At 37.4% G+C, this 22,086-nt stretch overlaps 2 protein-coding genes and 1 pseudogene across 4 annotated transcripts in view; 1 reads left to right on the forward strand and 2 right to left on the reverse strand.

The window, feature by feature from the left end:
* si:ch73-139e5.4 (heat-stable enterotoxin receptor) overlaps nt 1-1,748 on the reverse strand; it is a 37,464-nt gene extending 35,716 nt beyond the window's left edge. Inside the window, exon 1 of the mRNA XM_038301030.1 lies at nt 1,362-1,748. Coding sequence (XP_038156958.1) covers nt 1,362-1,563 — 202 coding nt within the window. The 5' untranslated portion in view covers nt 1,564-1,748. The remainder of the gene's footprint in view (nt 1-1,361) is intronic.
* An 8,349-nt stretch (nt 1,749-10,097) lies between these two features.
* LOC119793798 lies at nt 10,098-12,051 on the forward strand (annotated as a pseudogene).
* A 4,860-nt stretch (nt 12,052-16,911) lies between these two features.
* On the reverse strand, nt 16,912-21,383 carry lyrm1 (LYR motif containing 1). 3 transcript variants are annotated; one of them, XM_038301043.1, is made up of 6 exons: nt 21,307-21,383; nt 21,110-21,178; nt 19,834-20,007; nt 19,696-19,756; nt 17,430-17,461; nt 16,912-17,322 (listed from the first exon to the last, which is right to left on the reverse strand). In XM_038301043.1, exons 3-6 carry the CDS (start codon nt 19,987-19,989, stop codon nt 17,209-17,211), a joined length of 363 nt encoding a protein of 120 aa, XP_038156971.1. In that variant the 5' UTR covers nt 19,990-20,007; nt 21,110-21,178; nt 21,307-21,383; the 3' UTR covers nt 16,912-17,208. The 3 variants fall into 3 exon arrangements, with proteins under 3 accessions (XP_038156971.1, XP_038156972.1, XP_038156970.1); XM_038301044.1 differs by having other exon boundaries at nt 21,110-21,198; nt 21,307-21,376; XM_038301042.1 differs by lacking the exon at nt 21,110-21,178 and having other exon boundaries at nt 21,307-21,376.
* Between the last annotated feature and the right edge of the window lie 703 nt (nt 21,384-22,086).

A 22,086-nucleotide genomic window follows, 5' to 3' on the forward strand; every position in this document is an offset into this window, starting at 1 on the left:
TTTGATGCTTCCGGACAGAAGCTAAAGTTACGACCAGCATGGAAGGCAACTCTGGTGGTAAGTAGCTAGTTTTCTATCACCGGCTGTGCTTAATGTGGTACCTAGTAAATCATATTCCATTTCTGGAACTAAACCAATTTCCTACCTCTCTTTGGGGTTATTAAAATAGCTACGAAGTTGCAAAAATGAAGCAACGGGCGCATTTTTGCTGCCCCAAACGCATCTGGTGAGAACGTAGCATGAGGTTAAGAGCACTCTGGAGCAGGTTTTATCCAATATGTTTGTATATCGCTGTATTTATTCCTCACTCTACCCTGACTGGTCTGCTGAAACACATCACAGTATAAACAAAACATTTTCATCGGAATGTTGTACATCGGCAAAATACGTTTGGCCCCTCACCAGATCTACTACAAGAGAACCATCGTGCCCCTACAAGCATCAACAGCTAAAGCTTATTGTTTAAGAAACCCTGATAAGAATTACAACATGAAATTTCCCTTTGGGATTATTAAATATCATGAAGTAGCTACCAACACCATAAAGACCAAGGAACACAGAAGGCAGATCAGGAGAAAGTTCTAGAGAAGTTAAAAGCTTGGTTTGGTTCTAAAACAATATTCTAAGATTTGAACATTTAAGCTCTGTTCAGTCCATCATCTATAAACGGAGAGAGGATGACCAACTGAAAACATTCACAGACTTGGACTTCCAGCTAGCGGACAGGGAACGCATTAGAAAAGCTAAAATCGAATTTCTGTTGTAATGGTTTGCAGAACTTATACTTTTATATTTCACTTTTCTTTTTATTGAACTTTTTGAGGCTGCTAATTCTTTAGCAGAAAAACTGAAGTCCCTTAAAAAGCATGAGGCCGAAACCCCATCTCCCCAAAGCTACTTTCCTGCTGCTTTTCCCTGCATCTCTTCTGCAATACAGTTTGCTTGTGCCTCAGTCAAGCTTTCGTGTAGACTGACAGTAAAAAAAAAAAAATGCAATGAAAAAAAATCTTAAATTACACAGTGCAAATGACTCTTGCTAACAGCCAGATAATTTATTGCACCAACCATATAATATCTTATCTGTTTTGCTGAAGGAAATGGCGGAGCTGATTTATACAGCTTATGTGGTAAATTTCTCTGTAAAAACAGGTTTTAAAAAATTTAAGCAAATTCACAGTTGACAAACAGAGACATTTTTTTGTGGGAAAAACATCTTAACAGTTTTATCAGTTTTTCTCCCCTATTAAACAAATAAACACAGCAGTAAACCTAAAGCTAGACTCCAAAGGTACAGTAGTTATTTACCCATGATCATTTTATGATACTGACAGTCACATCAACATGTTTCTGTTCTCATTTACCTTGTGCAACATTAATATTGTTATCTTTCAATACTGCTTCCTCGATTTCGCTCTCCACATACTTCAGGCTCCAAGGAGACTCCTCGTCCTCCAGAAGAATCACGTTGATAGTGATCCCGGTCCCACATTGTCCGTTGCCTCGACACAGAGCAGCAAATGCCCAAAAGGTGAACACTATCAGCCACCAGCAGCATGGGCTCATTTTCACCTTTAAAGTCAGGATAGATTAATCTGAGCAGCTAAAAAGAGTCCATGATACGCTGCAAGAAGAAAATCAGGTCTAATCCGCCAAAAACAAAACAAAAAGGCAGGTTCCTGTTGAGAAAAATCCAGGTTCTCCTCTCCAGGTCATTCACACTTCCTTGGTCCCTCTGAGCTGCCCTTTCCTCAGGGCCGTGTTAATATACAACCTTTAGAGTCCCAGAGGCAGGGCTTGAAACCTCCTTATGTTGTTGCGCAAAGGTCTTCCTGAATTATTGATTTCTCAATAAAAAACAAAGAACAGATGTTAAAGGATCTAAATAAGGGGCGCGGTAGACCCTATGGTTGGACCTACAGATAGCAGATTCTTTTTTAATGGACTATTGGCAAAACGGATTTACACTTTGGGCTACTTAAGAGGAGAGGATATTTTATAGATCAATTTTTACAAAAGTGTTAAATGCATAATGACTGAGAGAAGTAAAGTTGGGTTGGCATGCTGTAAAATTTTAACAAAAAGGGAAGAGCCAAACTGCTTCATTTGGTAATAAAATCCAGGTGGCAGAGCTCACAATGATTGTTAACCATTTGCTGTTTAAGGTTTTCAAATTTAGCCTCAAATAATGAGGAATAATAATACCATTTAAATCACAGGTTCTCTTTATTGTTTTACAACTCAAATTAAGCCGAGACATCCTGTCTTTAGATAAGTGACACTCTTACACAGCATGAAGAGTGAAGCAGAACTTCTCACCACTCCAACATTGTTCAACTTGATGAAACAATCTTGTACTGGAAGGTATTCCCTGTACTTAGCCTGCCTCTACCTGCCCTGGAGATCACCTCATGGCATGCTGAGCTCCCGTTCCTCCATCAAACTCACCAAACCCACCAGCTTGTCCAACATTGTCCACAGCCAGAGCTCATCAAACCTGTAAAAACATGGGAGAAGTCTCATATTTTCCTTAAACACTTTCTGCTTCATGGGAGAATTCATGCTGGACCCTATAAGGGTAGACAGATCAATCCTGCTGCAACAGTTTCCCCAGACCATGCCACATCCACCTCCATGCTTATCAGCTGCTGAGGTTTTTTCCCAGGAAACTTGTGTTTATGTCCCCATTATTGAGCTAATATAATTTAACTTAATTTCAGAGCCTTAAATAATAATATTTAAGAAATTCTTTCTTTGTTTTCTCTGACCTTCACCGCCTATTTTACAAGTTTTCCATAAAAGTTAGACACGGTCAGCCATATAAACTCAAATATCTGCTGCTGTATTTAACCCTGCAGCTTCCATTAGGACATTTTAGGGTTTTTAATGGCTTTTTTTCACCAGTTGTGGGCTATTTTCAATGCAGTGGAGACTTCTTTAAATCCCTAACCAGACTTGTTGCACCACACTAAATATCTCAAGGTTTGAACAGAGAAGATCTTCGAAATGCTGAGTAATGATTTTCTTGCATGCACCTGTGATACACCTGTGTGGGATTTAGTTAATGCATTTTGTTACATTTTACTTAATCGAGCTCTGTTTGAATAAATCATCTTGAGAGATTTATTGAAATTGATATGACTGTGTAAAATAGATCAAATTATGAGTTTTATTTATGTTTTCCTTATGTCACTTGTTACAGTACATCACTCTACAGCTTCTGCTAATCTGGTATTTAATATCTCTATAATGTGGTGGCTTATTGACCAGAAACAACCTAAGAAGGGCTTCAGAGAAAAGGAGAAGTTGCACTTTGACTCACTTAGACTGAGGGAATGGATATTATTAACTGGTTCCCCATCCCCCCATCCCTAATAGTATTTAAAGGATGGGTGACATGATATATTTTGATATTTTAAGTAAAGTACGTAGGACTGAAAAAAAAAATGGATACATGCAGTTTTCTAATCCATATCATGACATAAAATATCATGAAATGCAGTGTGTGTAAGGTAAAGGATAAAATGTAAAATCTGACGGAGATCTCACAAAAGAAGACATTGGATGTCTGATAAAAAAAATGCTTTACCTCCCCAAATGACCTTAAAAATTACAAAAAAAGAGGGGGGGGGGGGGTTAATTTGTGCATATCAGCACCAGTGGTCAGGGCAGCTGATAATTCCAGTTGAGCCACCTTGATCATAATGTAAAAGAAAATGCACTGAGGGCTTCAACAGGAGGACATGGCCCATTTCAGAGCACCCCAGAGCCATCCACAGGATTGGAGCTTGGTGTATGTTTACACACATAAAAGGGGGAAATGGATTAGCCCAGTCTGAAGGTTTAAAATAACAGCAACACTAACTCAGGATGACCTAATTGTAAGTTAAAGCTAATTACCTACTCACCCAGCAAGGCAAGAGCTGGAGATTTACTCTCAAACAGCGTAGGACTTAAACATTTTGGGCCCTCCTCCAAGTCTGCTCCAATTTCCTGAGTGTAAAAGATTGTGTAGGGCTGCAACGGTTTTAATACTGCAAAAGTATGACCCAAATAATAGAACATTTTACGATCGCCACTCCTTGGCCTCAACAACTGAAGAATGAGAGAAATGAGCCGTCAGGAATAATTACAGATTTGCATATTTGCCTGGAAGGTGCAGTCGTTTAATGAACTTGCTGCCAGCCTGTTTGGTCCTGTTTGGTGTAGGGCACACAAAGTCAAATAAAGGATCCAGACAGAAAAGGCTTAAGCGTAAATATAAAAACCAGCCTAAATTTGATAAATCTTTAGTACATGTTTTAATACTTCTCCCATACAATTGGGGCGCTCACAAGCCATGTCACACAGGTAAAGAAAAAGGAAAGGAAGAAGGTGTAAATAATGGCTCAGTCCAAATACCTCAGATTATAGTTCCTAGCTCCTGTTCCTTCATCTTTTGCGGGGTTAAATGTAAGAACACTTTCCGATGAAGGAAATGAGCTCTGGACCCCTACGTTGATTCTGAATAGCTTTTAGCCTAACAAATGCTGCTTAGGCTATAGGGTAACGCTGGTCGAGTTGGGACTAAAGCTTTTTAGAAAACTAGAAACAATAAAGAACGCAAATCGAAAGAACGCCTGAAGCTCTAAACTCAAGACAGTACATGTGAATAAATAATATATTTTTGTTAAACTCCATGAAACAGTTAAATGTAGAAATCCAGTTTATGCTCACAAAGCTCACATTGAGAAAAGTGAGCTAGCTTATAATCGATGGACAAAGTTAGGAAAAGAGAACAGTTCCAGAACTTTCTATCAACTGTTTCGCCTGAGAGAGTATTTGGTGACATGCTGTCATCCCTTTGCATCTTTTTCTTGTTTGAGCTTTTATTTATTTCTTTTGTGGCTCTCTGACTTATGCTGCATTTTGCCATCCAGCGTATGAGATAACGCTGCTGTGTGTGGTGTGGAGGCCTCTGACCCCCCTAGAAATCTGATATCATTCTGCTTCATTCTATCTTTCTGCAGAATTTGTTAGGTCAATCACTAAGACTTTGCTCTCTGTGCTTTTTCTCATTGTAGCTTCATCTCGTCTGTTCCTGCTTGGCTGTGACGCCATCCTGGAGAGAAATATCAGTTGTCCTGCTGCCACCAACACCTTTGTTTATAGATCTTTGAACTTGGTCTGTTTTTCAGTGTAGTCCTGTTTCTCTGGCTGTGACTGGCTGGATGTGCTCTCTTTCATTATCTGACATGGGAGATGGCTTGCAGCTCATCTGTGCTGTGTGTTGCCTGGACGGGGCCGCCTTTTACAGTTGCTTTTTGTATCTCTGCTTCTGTCTTCTTGAACCCCAGTCGGCCTCAGCAGATGGCCGCTCACACTGAGCCTGGTTCTGCTGGAGGTTTCTTCCTGTTAAAAGGGAGTTTTTCCTCTCTACTGTCGTTACAAGCATATTTAATGTAAAACATTGCCTTTGAGTCAATGAGTCGATACAATCAACTGGTTTTCATTAGATAAAAAACTTTGAAACAATTTGACAGGATGATCTGGTGAACTGTAAAGTGCCTTGAGAATACATGTGTTGTGAATTGGCGCTATATAAATAAACTGAACTGAATATAAAACCTACATGTATCCAATTTTATAAAAGATAATTTATAATCTTCAAAACTGACTGTTTGATAAACGAAGAGGACTTTATTTATATATATACTATAATGAATAGCAGCTCTTTCTTAGCAAAAAAAATATATATTTGTTACATAAGTTTTTAATTTTCAACCTCTTTTAAAACAGTGCCTATAATATCTTCATGTTCGTATTACATGTTTAGACATGTTTTTGTTTTGTTCTTTTTTCACACTAAAAAGCAAGAATGGGGAAAAACATGTAAGCATATAATGAGTGTAATGAAACAATAATGAAATTACCATTACCCTACCTTACCCTGCTAAATATGTTTACAAATTTAACTAATACGACAAGAATCAAAGCATTAGAAGTTTGTGGGTGGGTTTTTTTGTTGTTAGAAAAGAACCGTCCTAACATTCAAATTTTGAGCTGTTGAACTTTTTCCTATAAAGATTGTGTTTATATTTGTGTTTGTAATTTTTCTTCTTTGATGGACAAGTCTCTATGTTTTAAAAAGCCTTTTTTAGTATTTGAAAGTCTAAGCTTAACAGGTTGTTCTACAATTTCTTTGAAACCTTAATCACTTAGGTACAATTGCAAAAATAAAAAAAATAACCTTTCCTAAAACGACCCGATGTTAGCTGAGACTGAGTGAAATTTTACAAGTGGAAAACCTGAAACATGTTATTCTGACCTCACCTGTATTCGCTCATTCTTAGACTCTTTCTGACTCGTTGCTTCTCATCAGATACTCCTGCTTCCTTCAACAGTCTAAAAATGTGACTCTTTGGTTAATTTTACTGTTAATGTTACTGTTAATATTTCTGCTAATTCAATTGAAAGCATTTTTTTGATCAGGGTGTAATTTTTGCAATAACTTTAGAAAGTATTTGCTTACTGGTTTGGTTCCGTATTATGGCTCAAGGGTTTAATGTTATCTTTACCATTATTGATGTTCATTGATCTATAAAATCTTTAATTCTGTGCCATCATCAATGTGAGATAAGGGGGATAGTTATTGTGCATGAGATTATGCTTTGGTTTCAGAGCAGAGTCCATCCTCGTATTAAGAAATGTCATTTTTTCAAAAATTCTGAAAATATAAAAAAAAAAAACCTATGGTAAAGTCTTTTGTTTTATAATATGAAGAGTGAATCCACTTAACACATTTATTTAATTGAACTATATTGATCTCACATTGGAAGATTTTAGCTCTGCATTTAACCCATCCCCTTGGGGAACAGTGGGCTGCCCTTGTGCGGCGCCCGGGGAGCAGTGTGGGGTTCACGCAGAGTGGCATTCTGTGGGAGTGGGGCTCGAATTTAGAACCTCAGGATTCTATGCTCTATGCCCTAAGCACCGGGTTGCCACTCCCCTTGAAGTATATCGTAAATTATATCCCAAAAGGAAGATCTAAAATATTGATTCAGTGAATATGGCACAAATCTTCCCTTTCTGCCTTTGAAGTTGATAGGATTGTTGTTTAGAAGCACTTTAGAGCTATTGTTTAAAAAGCCCAGGTATGTCTGTTTTTTACACGCCTTTGTACTTTATGAATGACTAAAAGGCTAATTATTTCAGAAAGTACATTACCATGTTTTTCTGGTTGTGTTGCTGTGAATAGCTACCCAGAGGAAAGGCACCGCAGAAATGAGTAATGTGCTGTGAATGTTAGCTAAACTAACCTGTTTCTATCTGTCCTAACAGTTAAAAATCAGCTTTGTTACTGTTCTGCAGAGGCGGATCTAGGGGGTGGCTACTTGGGCTTCAGCCCCTGATGTTTCCCCAAAAAGCCCCGGATCCTCGCTTTTGAGCTGATCTGAGTAAAATGTGAAGTACTGGAATTCACCAGATGGTGGCAGCATGTGCAGGAAAGCAGCCTGTAGCATTGCCACGCAGAAGAAGAAGTGTTTCCCTCTCGTCTTTGCCAGCTTCAGGAGTCGTGCACCTCCGCGCAGCAAATTTAAACAGGGATAGGCCAGTGGCGGATATCAATGGATATCAGAAGCCTTTTTAAAAAGCAAACAGCTGGACTACCAGCACCACCACCAGTTGTTGCTAAACAGACTGATGTCCCAGGTATGTGAAGCTTTGACTGAATCAGAGCGTTTTTTTCTCCCGGTCTGCTGTGAAATTCTGTTCCCCTATGTTCCCCTAAATCTGTCCTCCCTGTATAAGGCTCGGGCACATGACGTCACACGTTGCGCGGCAGCCATATTGATAGCTGGTCAGGTAAGGACTAGCTTTCTTCTGCTAGTAGTTTGCTTAGTTTTTTGCCGTTTCATTTTACCTCTGCTGTCGTTATGGTCGCCCGTTGCTGTGTCGTAGGGTGTAGTAGCGCAAGCTGTGACTGGACGGGGAAAAAAATCCCAAATGGATTGTCTTTTTACCGTTTTCCAACCTGGAGGCGTCTCAATGGAAAACAAATGTCCTCCATAACAAAGAGTCGTCGGCTAGCATGGGTCGCTGCTGTAAGACGGCCAAATATAACTTTCAACTCAATCCCTGCGTCCATGAGAGTGTGTTCCCGGCATTTTCATTCTGGTAAGTTACAGAACATACTGTTTTTATTCATGTATCATTTCAAGTTAACCGTTGTTGGCTGATCTGTAGCATGTAGCATGAGCTGAAGTAGGGTTGTGTTCCAGAGGGTTAGCCAGGTCCACTGAAACACAAAACAGTTGTCCTACTCTGTTTATTTTGTCATTAATAGTTTATAATAGGGTTAATAGTTTTGGTTGTTTCACCAGGAAAGCCAGTAGATACATTTTTGATGTTTTACGTTAGTGCCAGCACCTAGTCTTATCACCACAACAAACACCACACCATGTTGAGACGGTAGCTTACCTTGGCTCTGATGACTGTGTTCTCATTCGGCTTGATAACTTCCATGTCATGAACTTTTCCATCTGTCAGCTGTTTGTAAGCCTCTAGCGACTTGTAGCAGCGAAATTCTTCATGTGTGTAGGCACTGACGCCACACACTAGATACGAAAATACGTCCTCCCTCGCAAACGGCGGTAGAAATTCTTCTCCAACGCACCACTCCTTGCTTTCTACTTCGTAGGGATCAAGTCCGTTTATGAAGCCCATCTTTTGCAGATAACGGTCCCAGGCTTCCCTCTGCAGTGTGTCTCGGTATATTCCGCATCCTTTCTTCGCTTTTAACATCGCTGTTTACTCGTCTTTCTGCTCTGTCTCTATGCTGTTTTAGGTCTTTGTTTACCGTAGCAACTAGCTACCAATATGGCGGCGTACCCAGAATGCAACGCGCTGTGCACGAGCCTTATTGGGAGCGCGCATTGAAGCCAGATAGGCGCATCTTGCGGATCTGCGCTTCTGATCCATTTCTTGGTAAAAAATAACTCACAATCATGTAAAGGTTGTAGCATCAAGTTTAAACGACAGCTGTTGTTTAAAAAATTGTAAAATAAATAAGTAGACGAGGTCTTCTTACGCCGTTTTGTTTTTAAAGGGCAATGTGAAATATGAGAGATTACTGGATTAAGGGAATTTTTAGTATATGACATGATATCACACATAACAATTTTTGGGAATTTGGAAACAGTTGCTCTTTATTTATTGGGGGGGGGGGGGGTGTTAATTCACCTGCAACACTTTAACTGTGTTTATTCCTCTCTTCATCAACAACAAACTCTGTGGATTTGGAATACATTTGATCATTTTTTGCCAGAGTTATGAGAGGGAAATTAAATATTTTAGCCACCTGATATAATCCATTCCCCCATGGGAAAAAAAGAAACAAATCCTCCATTATTTTTCATATATTATGTTTGAAACATTTATTATTTAATATTTTGAAATCCAAAATAGTTCAAATAAATCTCACTGTTGGTTTGATGATCTTTATGAAATGTATTTTTAATTCTTAATTTAAAATGTCTGGAGGAAAACATAGTCCAGTGGTTTTAGTTTCAACTTTTTTTTGTAAATTGTTAGATAAATAAATAACAGAAAATACATTTGATAAAGATCATAAAAGGGGGAACAGATTATTTCAGTCAGCTAAAATATATGGTTCCCCTCCTTTAATTTTGGCAAATAATGCACACATGTCAACAAATCCACATGATTTGTTGTTGGTGAAGAGAGGAATAAGCACAGTTAAGGAACTGTGTGCTGTTTAATGTTTTAGCTGATTTTCCCCATTTCATTTCATTGTATTTATTATATTTTTTAATTGTTCTCTTATATTATTTTATGATTTTTTTATTTTATTATGTATTTTATATGTGCAACACTTGGTCAACATGTTTCTGTTTTAAATGTACTATATAAATAAAGTTGATTGGGTTGGATGAGACGGTTCTCAGCGCCTCTCTGCTTGCGTAAATTAAAGTACACACAAATTATGGTTTTGTGTGCGAGGCGGCAAAAAAAAAAAAGATGGAAAAAAGGAGTCAACATCTGCACCCTCAGGGCTAAGCCCCTGATCTCCTAGAATCCTAGATCCGCCCCTGCTGTTCTGGTCCCATTAACCCTACAGTGGGAGGTTCCCAGTTGAGAATTTCTCTGACAGACAAAGAGAAGAATGATTAAGAAGCTCGTTTTTAAAACTCACAGCTCCATTTTATTATAACCACAAGGAACCAACCTTGACTTAAAGGTAGGATCACAATATATTTCTAAATTAAAAAATTATTAAAGCATGGTATTTTTTTAACCTTTTTCAAACAGTTTAAACAATTATCTCTGTTCTTTCCTAATTAAAATAAACTATTAAAGTCCAATGGTTGTTTTTTTTCCCTTGCATCATACTTTACGCCAGATGCCAGCTTTACTTCTCTTTGTGATGCTGACAGCTTGTGCTGCAAGACCACAGGGTAAGGCACACACCTTCTTCTAACAGCGCGTTTTAAGGCATTTCCTTGGAATAAAATGTTACTAAAATTTGAGGGTTTTCTTTAACAGAGCATGTTTTCCCATCAAATTGCTAATGCGGAATATTTAAAATCTTGTGTCTCTGTAGATTTGTCAGGAAAGATGTTTACGTTTCCAGAGGAAACCAACACAGCTAGAGTGATGCTGAATACATCCACAGAGAATCTGGATGCAGTGACAGTCTGTTTGAGGTCTTCTGATAAGATAAACTAAATGAGGAAATCTTTGATAAAATAACCACAGGCTGTAAATAACTGTAATTAAGCCCTTGTGTTTAATTTATTTTTTGTGACACTCTTTTATAGGTCCTTTACAGACCTCTGCAGACTTCACAGCCTTTTTTCTCTGGCCACACCGTCGACTAATAATGGATTTTGGATAGCCAAAGACACAGCTGACACTCTTTCGCTCTTTGTGGACAACAACTTAGAATATTATACAGGACCGGGATATGAGGCGAACATGTGGCACTCTGTTTGTTCCACATAGGACTCTGAATCTGGGCTGGGCCAGATGTGGCTCGATGGGAAGGCTTCACCCCGGAAGTTTCATAGTGGATCGCCGATTAGACGCCCGATTGTTATCCTAGGACAGGTATGCCTACAGTATTCAGATATTTATTTAGAAAATGTATTATTTGAAGGATCAAGTTTATGTATACGTTTTTCTTTATGATTTTGACTAAGCATTGCATTTATGTTTTAGGAACAGGAAAGTTATGGACATAACTTTCCTGTTCCTGTTCCTGCTTTCCTTTCCATAACTTTCCTTAGTTTTGACATCAAAAAGTCCTTTACTGGAATGATGTCTGATGTCCACATGTGGGATTACGTCCTTTCTCCCTGTGCGATCCAGAATTACATGGATGATCTGAATTTCACTCCAGGGAATGTGTTGAACTGGAGGGCGCTCACATTTGATATTACTGGAAGGGTGCTGATAGAAAACAAACAGTTGATGTGCCACTAGAGCCACTTCACAACAAAAGGCCTTTCTACAAAACTCTGGCTTAAGGAATACGTGTTCTTCTGCTGTAAACATAACCAGACTACTGCATGTGAGAGAGAAATGAAATGAGTTTGATTAGAGGTAAAAATAAAAGCATTATCATTTAAACTTTGTTTAATATAACCAATTAAATTCATGCTATTTTGTACCAAGACCTCCATCTGTGTTTAATGGTTCTTCCACGCAGTTTAGTGAAGCATAATTTCTTTTGCTGTTGAATTTTATGCCTGGTCTTCATGGGATTTATTTCTCATTGTCTGCATACGTCCAGAAAAGAGAACGGCAATATTTTACAGATCCTAAGTTTAACTCTAAACCAAGCAAACAGGTAACTTCTAAATAAAGGCCAAACTTTTAAAAGCAGAGTAAAGTTTTCAAGATTTTTAGCTCGTCGTAACACACACACCTTTAAAGTTTGTACTCCTGACTTCCACCATGATTGATCTTTATTCCTGTCTAAATGTAAATAATGGACACACCTATTAAGTTTTGTAAACCAGCAAATTCTGAATAAATGAACTCACTACTACACGGTTGGATCATCTGTTATTTAAAGTAAGCTTTGGGAAGATAGTACTGGCAGTGTTGCAGCTCCTCCTTATGGTTGTTGATGTATGAATCAATTTAACACGTTTCCAAAGTTTTCTATCTAAGGAAAACCAGTTGATTGCATCGACTCATTGACTCAAAGGTAATACCTCACACTAAGCATACTTCTAGCGACAGTGGAGAGGAAAAACTCAGTTTTAACAGGAAGAAACCTCCAGCAGAATCAGGCTCAGTGTGAGCGGCCATCTGCTGAGGCTGACTGGGGTTCAAGGAGACAAAAGCAGAGCTACAAAAGGTAACTGTAAAAGGCGGCCCCATCCAGTAAACACACAGCCAGGCTGACGGGCTCCAAGCCAGCTCCTATGTCAGAGGATGAAGAGAGCACATCCAGCCAGTCACAGTCCGAGAAACAGGACTTCACTGAAAAACAGGCAGATCGCATTAAGTTTTTTAGAAAATCATCAGGAAATTAACAGATATTGCCTTGCATGCTTTTCATGGGAAAAATAATTTCTTCCACAGTTAAAATTGGTCCAATTCGTTAGCAACATTTATTTCAAATTAATCAGAGGGAAATTATGGTCATCCATTAACAAGATAATTGCAGTATTATCAGATGTAGACTCCGATTTTTTTAATAGAGATTTATATATAGTTGAGCCTAAATGTATCATTTTGTCATCTGACAGAAATAGAGGATTAAACTTCTGAGATGATAAATGTTGAGGCTGAGAGGAAACCCTAATATCTTGCAAAAGGAGGGCAAGGTCAGAAAAAACAACAGGATGATAGTTAAACATCTGCACAGCTGAAATGTGTTTATTGACCATAAAAATTTATCAATCTGAGAAAATTATTTATGCATTTGGGAGAATAAGGAAATTCTTTATTATGAGGTTAGTAGAATCTCCAAAAAGATCAACACAGCTGAATGCAACATTATTGATGTCAACATTTGTGGAATTAGATTAGTCTGAATCTGGTTTGGTTACAGAATCCATGCTGCCTTCAGATATAAGAATCTTATATTTAATTAGACTATGGATTAATAAAGTATTTTTGAATTGATTGAATAAGTGGTGGAAGAGTTTCAAAGAGACTATTCATAAAGTTTAGATCATCAAAATTGCGAGCATAGATATTCACTAGTATGACAAGAACATGGAATAATATACCAATCCCAGGTAGATATATCTGCCATTTTTATCCGATATAAGATTACTAAATGAACTACAGGAGCTCCAACAAACACAACAAACACTTCACCAGAAGTTAATATACTTAAACAAATTGAAACATTTGATTTGGTTGGCTTTATAATAGGCATAATGTTAATATGAACTACAGAAACTGGGTTTCTGATTTGAAATGAAAGATGAGGTTTCAAGCTGAGCTATAATACATCTAGTGAGGTCTAACAGTATTGGTAATGTTATATTATTCCAAGGGCCCCAACAGAGAAACTTGCTTCCTCTAAACAATTGCATATATATGCATAAAAAGGAATGTTTTCTATAATTTTATCGAGAATTATAATATATTTGGTTAATTTTACACATAAAGTGGCCATAAAGACAACATTGGATGCTTTATTTCTCTTTAATTTATTCAGGACAGAGTTTGATAAATGATGATAATTTCTTACCTGTTTAAAGTATTGTTTGGTTATGAAAAATCAATCAAAAGTTGTGGCTTTGATCTATCTGTTGTACGTGTACAAAATGTTAATAAAGTTATCCTACTTGGTTATATGTATATTGATTGTGTCAACAAGTTGTAGATATATAATTTAAAGGACGACTCTCCCCGATACTTTTTGTAGCTAACAAAAAGTATATATGGGGGTTCTATAGAGTACCTGTCCCAAGCCTTATTTGACAAAATAAGGCTGCATTTGCTGCAAGTTTGCTTTTGTGTTTTCCGCCCTCCTCAGGTTTAAAACGTTACTGCATTAGATTTTGTTATGTGGCTTCCCTGTTACTGAGAAATTACCATGGAAACTGACTCCAGCAGCCTTGGCGGGGGTATACAAAGTGCTACTGTTTCTACGTGCCTCCATAGAGTGAATGAAAATGCAAACCTTCATTTTAACAGTTTACTCTAATCTACTCATAACCAATCATCTAAAGATTGAGACCAACTTGCTGTTAGGAATATTTTTTTTTATCATTCATTAAAAGGCTTGTTAAACCTGAAATAACTAGTGCTAACGACTCCATTAACAGTTACGTTCACATAATTTTTGAAAGGCAGACCCTGAAATATATTGTCGCACAACCTTTTGAGGCAATCACTGACTGCAGTTAAACGAATCCTGTAACTGTCCATGAGACTTCTGCTCCTCTCAGCAGCTATGCTGGTTCTCTCCTCGTGAGCTTACTGCTCTAGTTATCTGAGCGTTACCTTTACCAGACAGTGTTTCTGTTCCCTCCAAAGATGCTCAATAGGATTTAGATCAGAGATCTGGAGCCCCACTGCAGAATATTCCAATGTTTTTCTCTTAAGTCATTCTTGTGTAATTTCAGCTCTGTGTTTTGTGTCATTATGTTGAAGAGCCATGACCTGAAATGGAGACCAAGCTTTCTGACACTTGGCAGCACATTTCTCTGTAGAATCCCTAGATATTCTAGATATTTCATAGTACCCTGCAGAGAATCAAGAGCAGTGTTGTATAGTAACGAAGTAAAAATACTTCACTACTGTACTTAAGTATATTTTGGAGTACTTTATACTTTCCAAGAGTATACATTTTTTTGAGAACTTTCACTTTTACTTCACTAGATTTACAAACTTAATTGCATACTTTTACTCCGAAACACTTTCAGTGTTTGGTTTAGTTACTAAGTAAAAAAAAAAAAAAAAAAAACGAGCGAGAGAAACGCAAGCGTTTTGACCACACCTACTGACTACAAAGTTGGGTCTTGCCTGGGCTTGTTCATCAACACCAATAGGATACGTTTTTTTCGCAAAGCCAGTCTAAATTTATCCTACACTTGGTTGTGTATATTATTTTAAGTGAATTTAACCTTCAAAGTTTACCAAAATGTAAAAAAATGTCATTCAAACTGCTCTTACTTTTAACTTATACTTTCCACTACATTACTTGAGTACATCTATTTTTACAGTAATTCTTATACTTAAGTACAGCCATTTCAGATACTTTAAGACTTTTACTCAAGTAACATTTCAGTCAGTGACTTGGACTTTTACCTAAGTCATATTTTGGGGAGGTTCTTATACTTTTACTTGACTCCGAGATTTCAGTACTTTATACAACACTGATCAAGACACCCTGTGCCAGATAAAGCAAAGCAGCCTCAAAACAGCCTCCTCCAAGTTTCACAGTAAAATAATCCTCTTTTCTTGAAATGCTTAATTTTTCCCTCTGTGAAGATTGAACTGTTGTGCCTTAAACATTCTTCCAGAAACTTTGTGGCTTATCAACATGCAGTTTGCCAAATTCCATTCTGGCTTTTTTATGGTTTGTTTTCATCAATGTCGTCCTCCTTGGTCGCCTCCCCTTTGAGTCCACTTTGGCTCAAACCACATATGGTGTGACCTGACACCATGTTCCTTGACCTTGAAGTTCAGCTTTAGTCCATGTAGAAAAATGTCTGGGCTCTTTTGTTTCCACTCATATTATCCATCTCATTTATTTGTCATCAATTTTCCTCCTGCTGCCACATACAGGGAGGTTCAGGTCTTCATTTTCTAAATATATGCAAGTGCAACTGTTGTCAGAGGAAGATCAAGCATCTTCAAGCAATTATGCTTGGATATGGTCTGACAGCCTTTAGCATTCACATGCCTGTCTATGGGTTTCTCTCCTATATCCTGAGACAATTCTTTCCTTCACTTCCTCTGGTCCATGTTGGGTGTGGTACACACCATGTCACTTAACAGTACAGTGACTACCTGTGGCGCTATATATAGAATCACTGATTGATTACAAGATTGTAGACACCTGTGACACATGAATGGGATTTAACATCCCTTTGGTCACATTATTTTTACTCATTTCTGGGAGGACCATCATTTCCAGGCCTGTTTCATTAGCTTATTTTTTAAATCATTTAGTGGAAGCGTGGTTGGAAAGCATCCTCTGATTTCAAATTTTTTGATTTCATATAATTGTCTTATCAATTATTAATTTTGTCAGAATTCGGTTATATCTGTGACTAGGGGTGGGTATTGCCAAAGAAGTCACGATTCGATTCGAATCACGATTCACAGGCCACAATGCGATTCTATCACGATGCATCACGATACTTGAATTATTGCGATGCATTGCAATATTTTCTCCTCCATGTTTTGTTTTTGAATGACTCGGCGCAGTATCCCGCAGCCGGAAATGCTTGTGACACAAGGCAGCGTGCGTTAACACATCCGCAGCGACATCTACTGGACTGGAAGTTGTATTACACTTGTTTTTGGCTGATGTTCGCCAACCATTCATGTTATTTTATTTATTCATTTTTTTTATTAATAATCGATACTTGGCATCAAGAATGGATGCAGTAGATCACGAAAATTAGAATCACGATGCATAATCATGACGATTATTTTGCACACCCCTATCTGTGACGATTGTGGGGTTTTCTTTCATAGGTAATATTAGCATTTTTATCGAGGTGCACATGTGCAGAACTAGTGCTAAATGCAAAATTCTACATGGCAGATTAAGGTGGGCTGTGAAACTCTCCAACTGCCTCGGCGTAACCTTTCGTCACACACCAATTTTCCTTTTTCAATTATTTTGTGGTGAATCATTTGCAAGGTGCTTTAAGATGCTTAGCTTTTTTTTTTTTATTAAAGGGTAATTGGTTTTATAAAGAAACACAGTACAGAACATTGAGACACTTTATTGGTTAAATTAGTTCTTATTTTTAAACATCATGATAAATAAAATGTACAGTAACTGGACTCGCTGCAGCAACAGCCTCCCTGAGCTGAACACAACTGTTCACTTTTTACTGACACTTTGACAGAAAAAGAATAATAAAAACAGTGGTTTCTTTCTCCTTAATGACAACTGCTCTCGGGTCAGTAATTGCTTGGAGAAACTGACATCGCCTGTAGTCTGTACTCCGGTGTCCTATCTGCAACCTGAGCCATGGACAGGGTCCAGGGATTCAGCCCTCAGGTCTCGTCGTGCGACTGGAGGTAAACTGGTTTGGCCTGCTTCCTGAGGCGCTGCTGAACGCGCAGCTTCCTGCCCTTCTGTGTGGCCAGCCCCATAGGTGGAAGATGCGTCTACAGGAACATCATCAAGCCAAAATACGGTGATTAGATCCCATTTCTGAAGCATGTTTTAATTTGAATGCAGACTGACAATAAATAGATGTGTGGTGTTTGCTTACAGCTCTTGGGTATGGATTCTTGTAATGTAGACCTGAACAGAAATAAGTTTAAGTTAACATTTTATCATATAATATCTGCAAAACAATTAGAAAAATCTTTATAAAAATCTGGTTCTTTCACAAAGCGACAATTTCAAACTAATTAACAAAATTAAGTCTATACAGAGTGATGTTTATCTCTTTACAGATGAATTTAATTTCCATTTTTCCTGCTTCAATGTTTAAATGTTGGAAAAAAAAACATCAAAAGCAGCCTGACTGTTTGAAAACGGAAGTTGCTATCCTTGTTAAGTCACGACTTACTTTTATTATTCTGCTGACCTCAATAAAGAGCTTTACGTTGAGATCTATGTCTCTTTGATCTTTAGTTATGGCTAAGGGAGCCAAGCTGTAACACAAATACTCTAAATACTCTCGAAAATCTCTGCGCAATTTCATCAACCACTCCACTGCATGAAGAAATCAATTAAAGAGAAACTGTCTTACAACATGAATTAAGCTTGAAGATTTCCAAAAGTAACACATCCAGCCCAGGTCTAAAGATATTCAAAAACAGATTTGAAACAGAGTCTGACATCTGCAAATCTGGGTAGGGTTACAGTGCTATGTCTAAGGCTCTGGGACTTCAGGGAACCACAGTGAGAACCAATATCCACACAGATAGGGCATTTTTCACCAATCGAACTCGGTGCCTGTTCTGGTTCCTGAATATGTTTATGAACAGGTTGCGCCTATTATGACCAAATAAAAGGTTCCAGAGCAGCAACTCAAGTTTACGTCTCGTGCCGCTGAATAGCTGGTTCTTCAGACAGAACTGATGAGTCACCAGCGGACCAGAAAAACAGGGAAATTAATACAAACTACTCATGAAATAGATGTGTTCATCCAGCAAATGGAAAGCAGCTGGATTTCATCAGATCAAGGATTGAATTAACAGGCTGAAGAAGCTGAAGAGAACTGAAGAATATCTGTAATATGGTATTGTTTTTGTATTACCATCTGTTATCTGTAGCCTGAGGTTCAGACCGGAACGGTGATCAAATTAATGTTCAGGATAGCTCATAGCGTGCTTCACTGTTTTTAATGAACAGATGTACAGTTTCAAAGCATAAGAAGCCGAAGTCGGTGAGAAGAGATTTTATGGAGCACCGGAGAAGCTTTACAGTCAACCAAAATTATTCCAGGAGCTCATCAATGACTCGTCCAGTAACATGACAACATCAGAAGCTCTGAAGGCCTTTTTTGTCCAGGTTTAAAGTCATTTGGGAAAAATAAAGTTATTCTGAATAGAAATAGACTATCATTTAAAAAAACAAACAAACACTGCATTTAATTTCAAACAAGGTAGCAGTAGTATAATGGTGTGAGACAAATTAGGTCTCAAGCATCCTACTGTGAAAGATGGAACCATGAGTTCTGCTCTGCTAAAGCAAAAATCCACAAAGAGAGCATCATAACATCCGTACTTGAAGTATGAAGGACAGTGATGCAAAGCAAACTAGCAAATCTACCACTGAATGGTTAAAAATTGGTTGAAAGATCATAATAATAAAAAAAGATGGTTATATTTAGTCAGATTACATCTCCAGCTACTAAAATTCTGCTTTATTGCTGTTTATTGGTTAAAAAAAAAAAAGTTCCCTCTCTTGTTGAGGCCAAGAAACTGGAAAGTTTAGGCAGCAAAGTTTTGGCAGAACCCAGGGTTTCTTTCTGATCTATCTCAATGTAGGACGTGCATTAAGGCTCTGATTTGTTGGAACCATTAGAAATTTTATGTAGTTCAGAAGGACTTAAGATGCAATTCAGAAGCTCAAATATTTTCATTTTATAGTGTTTAATTTTGGACACGAAAACTCTGTTAGGGCTCAGCAGTAAAACCAGGTATTAATAATAACTAAAAATTTTTAAAGAAAAAAAAAAAAAAAAAAAAAAAAAAAGAGTCTAAATTGCTTATATCAAGGTCACCTATGTTGAAATATGAGTATGCTTTGATGAAATCCCTGAGGTTATACACTTTAACCATTATCTTGTGTTTATCTACAGCCCTTTGTTAGATAATGCGCCTCTGCCTTTACCAATCACTGTGTAGAAAGAAAAAAGAAGCAAATATAAAATATTGACATAAATTAAACTATAATATTAATTTGGACTACCTTACTGAAAAAAACATCACTTTTATTCTCTACATCTGTGATTTAGGCTGTTTTGATGACCAACACCTGAAGCCGCCGCCCAAGTTAAAGTGGATATCTTAAACCATTCATACCTATTTCTATCCTTGCTTCACATTCTTCCATACACCTCTTTATTGATTCTTGATCTGTGAGCTGAAAACAAATAGAAAATAATTAGTGGTACAGCTTCTTAGAAACAACTGCTGCTCTAAATCCAATGCTGTTCACACCTGCTGGTTCTGCCTGAACAAAGTACCGGCCTCCTGCAGGATGTACTTTCTTTCGCTCTCTGTGTCTGCTGCGATGCAGGTCTGAGCCTGCCAGGCCCGGGCGATGCGGAACACACGCATGTAGAGAGACAAGACAGTGGAGCGAGTGGACAGCATCCTCTGGGCCTTTAGGTTCTGAGAAAACACAAAGCAGCCGTCTGATGAGCTAAAGCAACACCGAATATTCGAGTCACTTTAACACTGGAGGATCTGTCAGTTCTCTGCTCTCCCAGGTAACTGCTTGTTTAATTCATTTCTAACTCAACACTAAATCAGTTACATGTTTTTTCACCCTTATATTATAAATTGTATATACATGCCTATTAAAATTCTTTCATTGCTAATTTTTTCCATTTTAAAAACAACAGATTTAAAGACCTACATATCTAATGATGAGCCAATCATGTGAAGGAGAGCTGCTTGTAATGTGTTTTTGCTCCAATAGGGGGCAGTTCTGGACTACAGTCTGACTACCAAGTGTTTAAAAGATTAACTTGGCTGAAAGATTTACTTAACCCTGATTACAGCAACCCTAAGATTTGTTTTATCTTCTAGTATAATTACAGATGTCACTACTGCTTCCATTCATAGCAATATATCAGTTTCTACTATAATTTCTACATCTAATAAGCCCATTGATAAAATATATTTCAATAACTACAAATTACAGTAAAATAAGGAAAAGGTGGGGTAAATTCTACTTTTATTAGTTGTTTATTAGTCACATACATCATGCATTGATCACAAATTTTGGATTTCTTGTCCCTTTTTTAAATAAGACACTTAACATGAAACTGAGTTGTGCAGAGTCACTTAAAAATACTGTTTGCCTTCTTAATAAATCATAGATTATATGTAATCAATAATATTTTAATAGGAAGAATATGTTCAGTTTCACACAACTAGGCCTAATTTTTATTGGATTAGAGAATAAAGAACCTGTCCAAACAACATGAAGAAGGATAATAGATTTGAACAAGTATGGGACCATGCCTTGTTCTACAAGATGAGAAATAAACTCAGATCATCAGACTAGAAAAAAAAAGCCTTTTGTAATAACTTAAAACTTAATATGATCCACAGTGAGAACCATTATGGCTGACTGTGTCTGGGTCAACCTTTGCAGCTTCAGGACCTGAGTTATTTAGTGTAAATCTCAGAAACATGAATTCTACTCTTTGTCAAAAAATTCTGAAGGAGAAAAACCGAACAACAGTTTGTGGCGTTTAGCTCAAACCTGTTTGGTTTATTCAGGAGGAAAGTAACTTTACTCTCACAGAGGGCGATGCTGGGAAGCTAGCAGCACCTAAAAGAAAACGAGCCGAGCTGAGATGCAAGCAGAATCACAGCGACTCATTTAAACATGTTTATTTCCGAATGAGGCTATTTTTATTCGAGTTAAAAACGTAAAACGAAACGAAACGTTTAGCTTACCTGCTGTTTTTTAAGAGGTGACATAAAACAACCATATTGTCGCTGACTGATGACGTATACTTAAAGCGACACCGCTCGAAAATTCATTTTTTTTTTACTTTATTCATATAAATAAACAATAGTGTACAAACTAAACATCACAACATAAGATGGATAGAGAAAAAAACTGACAGAACATGGGACTAAAATCAAGAACCGATACATGAGCAGTAAGGCCAATGAATAAATATAGAACAAGATTTAAAACAAAAGAAAAATAGAAATACTGGCAGATTTTAAATGTTACAATGAGGTGTAAAACAATTTAAATTGGTTAAGAACAAAATCAAAACAAGGAGTAGAACCTCTTCATTTACAGCAATGTATATGATATTTGCTAAGCAAGAAAACTATTTCTATATCTGAATTTTTTTTACTAAATAAGGTCATCATCAACATAATACAACACGTGGGTGATTGTTATTTCTTGGATGTCCTCAATTTTAAGGGACAACCAATTTTTGATGTCTCTCCATAGTTTAAAAGAAAGGGGACAGAAGGAAAAAAAAAAGAAATGATTAAGGGATTCATAAAATGCACCACATGTTAAATCAAATTTAAATCTTTTGTGCAAAAATTCTGCCACTGGGTAAATATTGTGAGAGATTTTAAAGTGAGTCTCTTTAACCTTTGATAAAACCGGCCATTTAACAAACTTAGAGAAAGCCTTCTCAAATAAGGGCAGATTAGTTGTTGTCAAAAAACTATTATAGGAATCATTAAATAATTTAGATTTGCAGG

This window comes from Cyprinodon tularosa, unplaced genomic scaffold, assembly GCF_016077235.1.
Source record: "Cyprinodon tularosa strain WSP-4 unplaced genomic scaffold, ASM1607723v1 ctg46, whole genome shotgun sequence".
In the NCBI taxonomy this organism is placed as follows: Eukaryota; Metazoa; Chordata; class Actinopteri; order Cyprinodontiformes; family Cyprinodontidae; genus Cyprinodon; species Cyprinodon tularosa.

What these genes read in the sequence shown, in the direction of transcription:
- lyrm1 (XM_038301042.1), bottom strand. Translation starts at nt 21,330, where the DNA reads ATGTCACCTCTTAAAAAACAGCAG. An exon ending in TGTTCAGGCAGAACCAGCAG is followed by an intron (nt 19,757 to 19,833) that starts GTGTGAACAGCA and finishes ATTTGTTTTCAG; the next exon opens with CTCACAGATCAAGAATCAAT. An exon ending in AGAATCCATACCCAAGAGCT is followed by an intron (nt 17,323 to 17,429) that starts GTAAGCAAACAC and finishes ATGTTCCTGTAG; the next exon opens with ACGCATCTTCCACCTATGGG.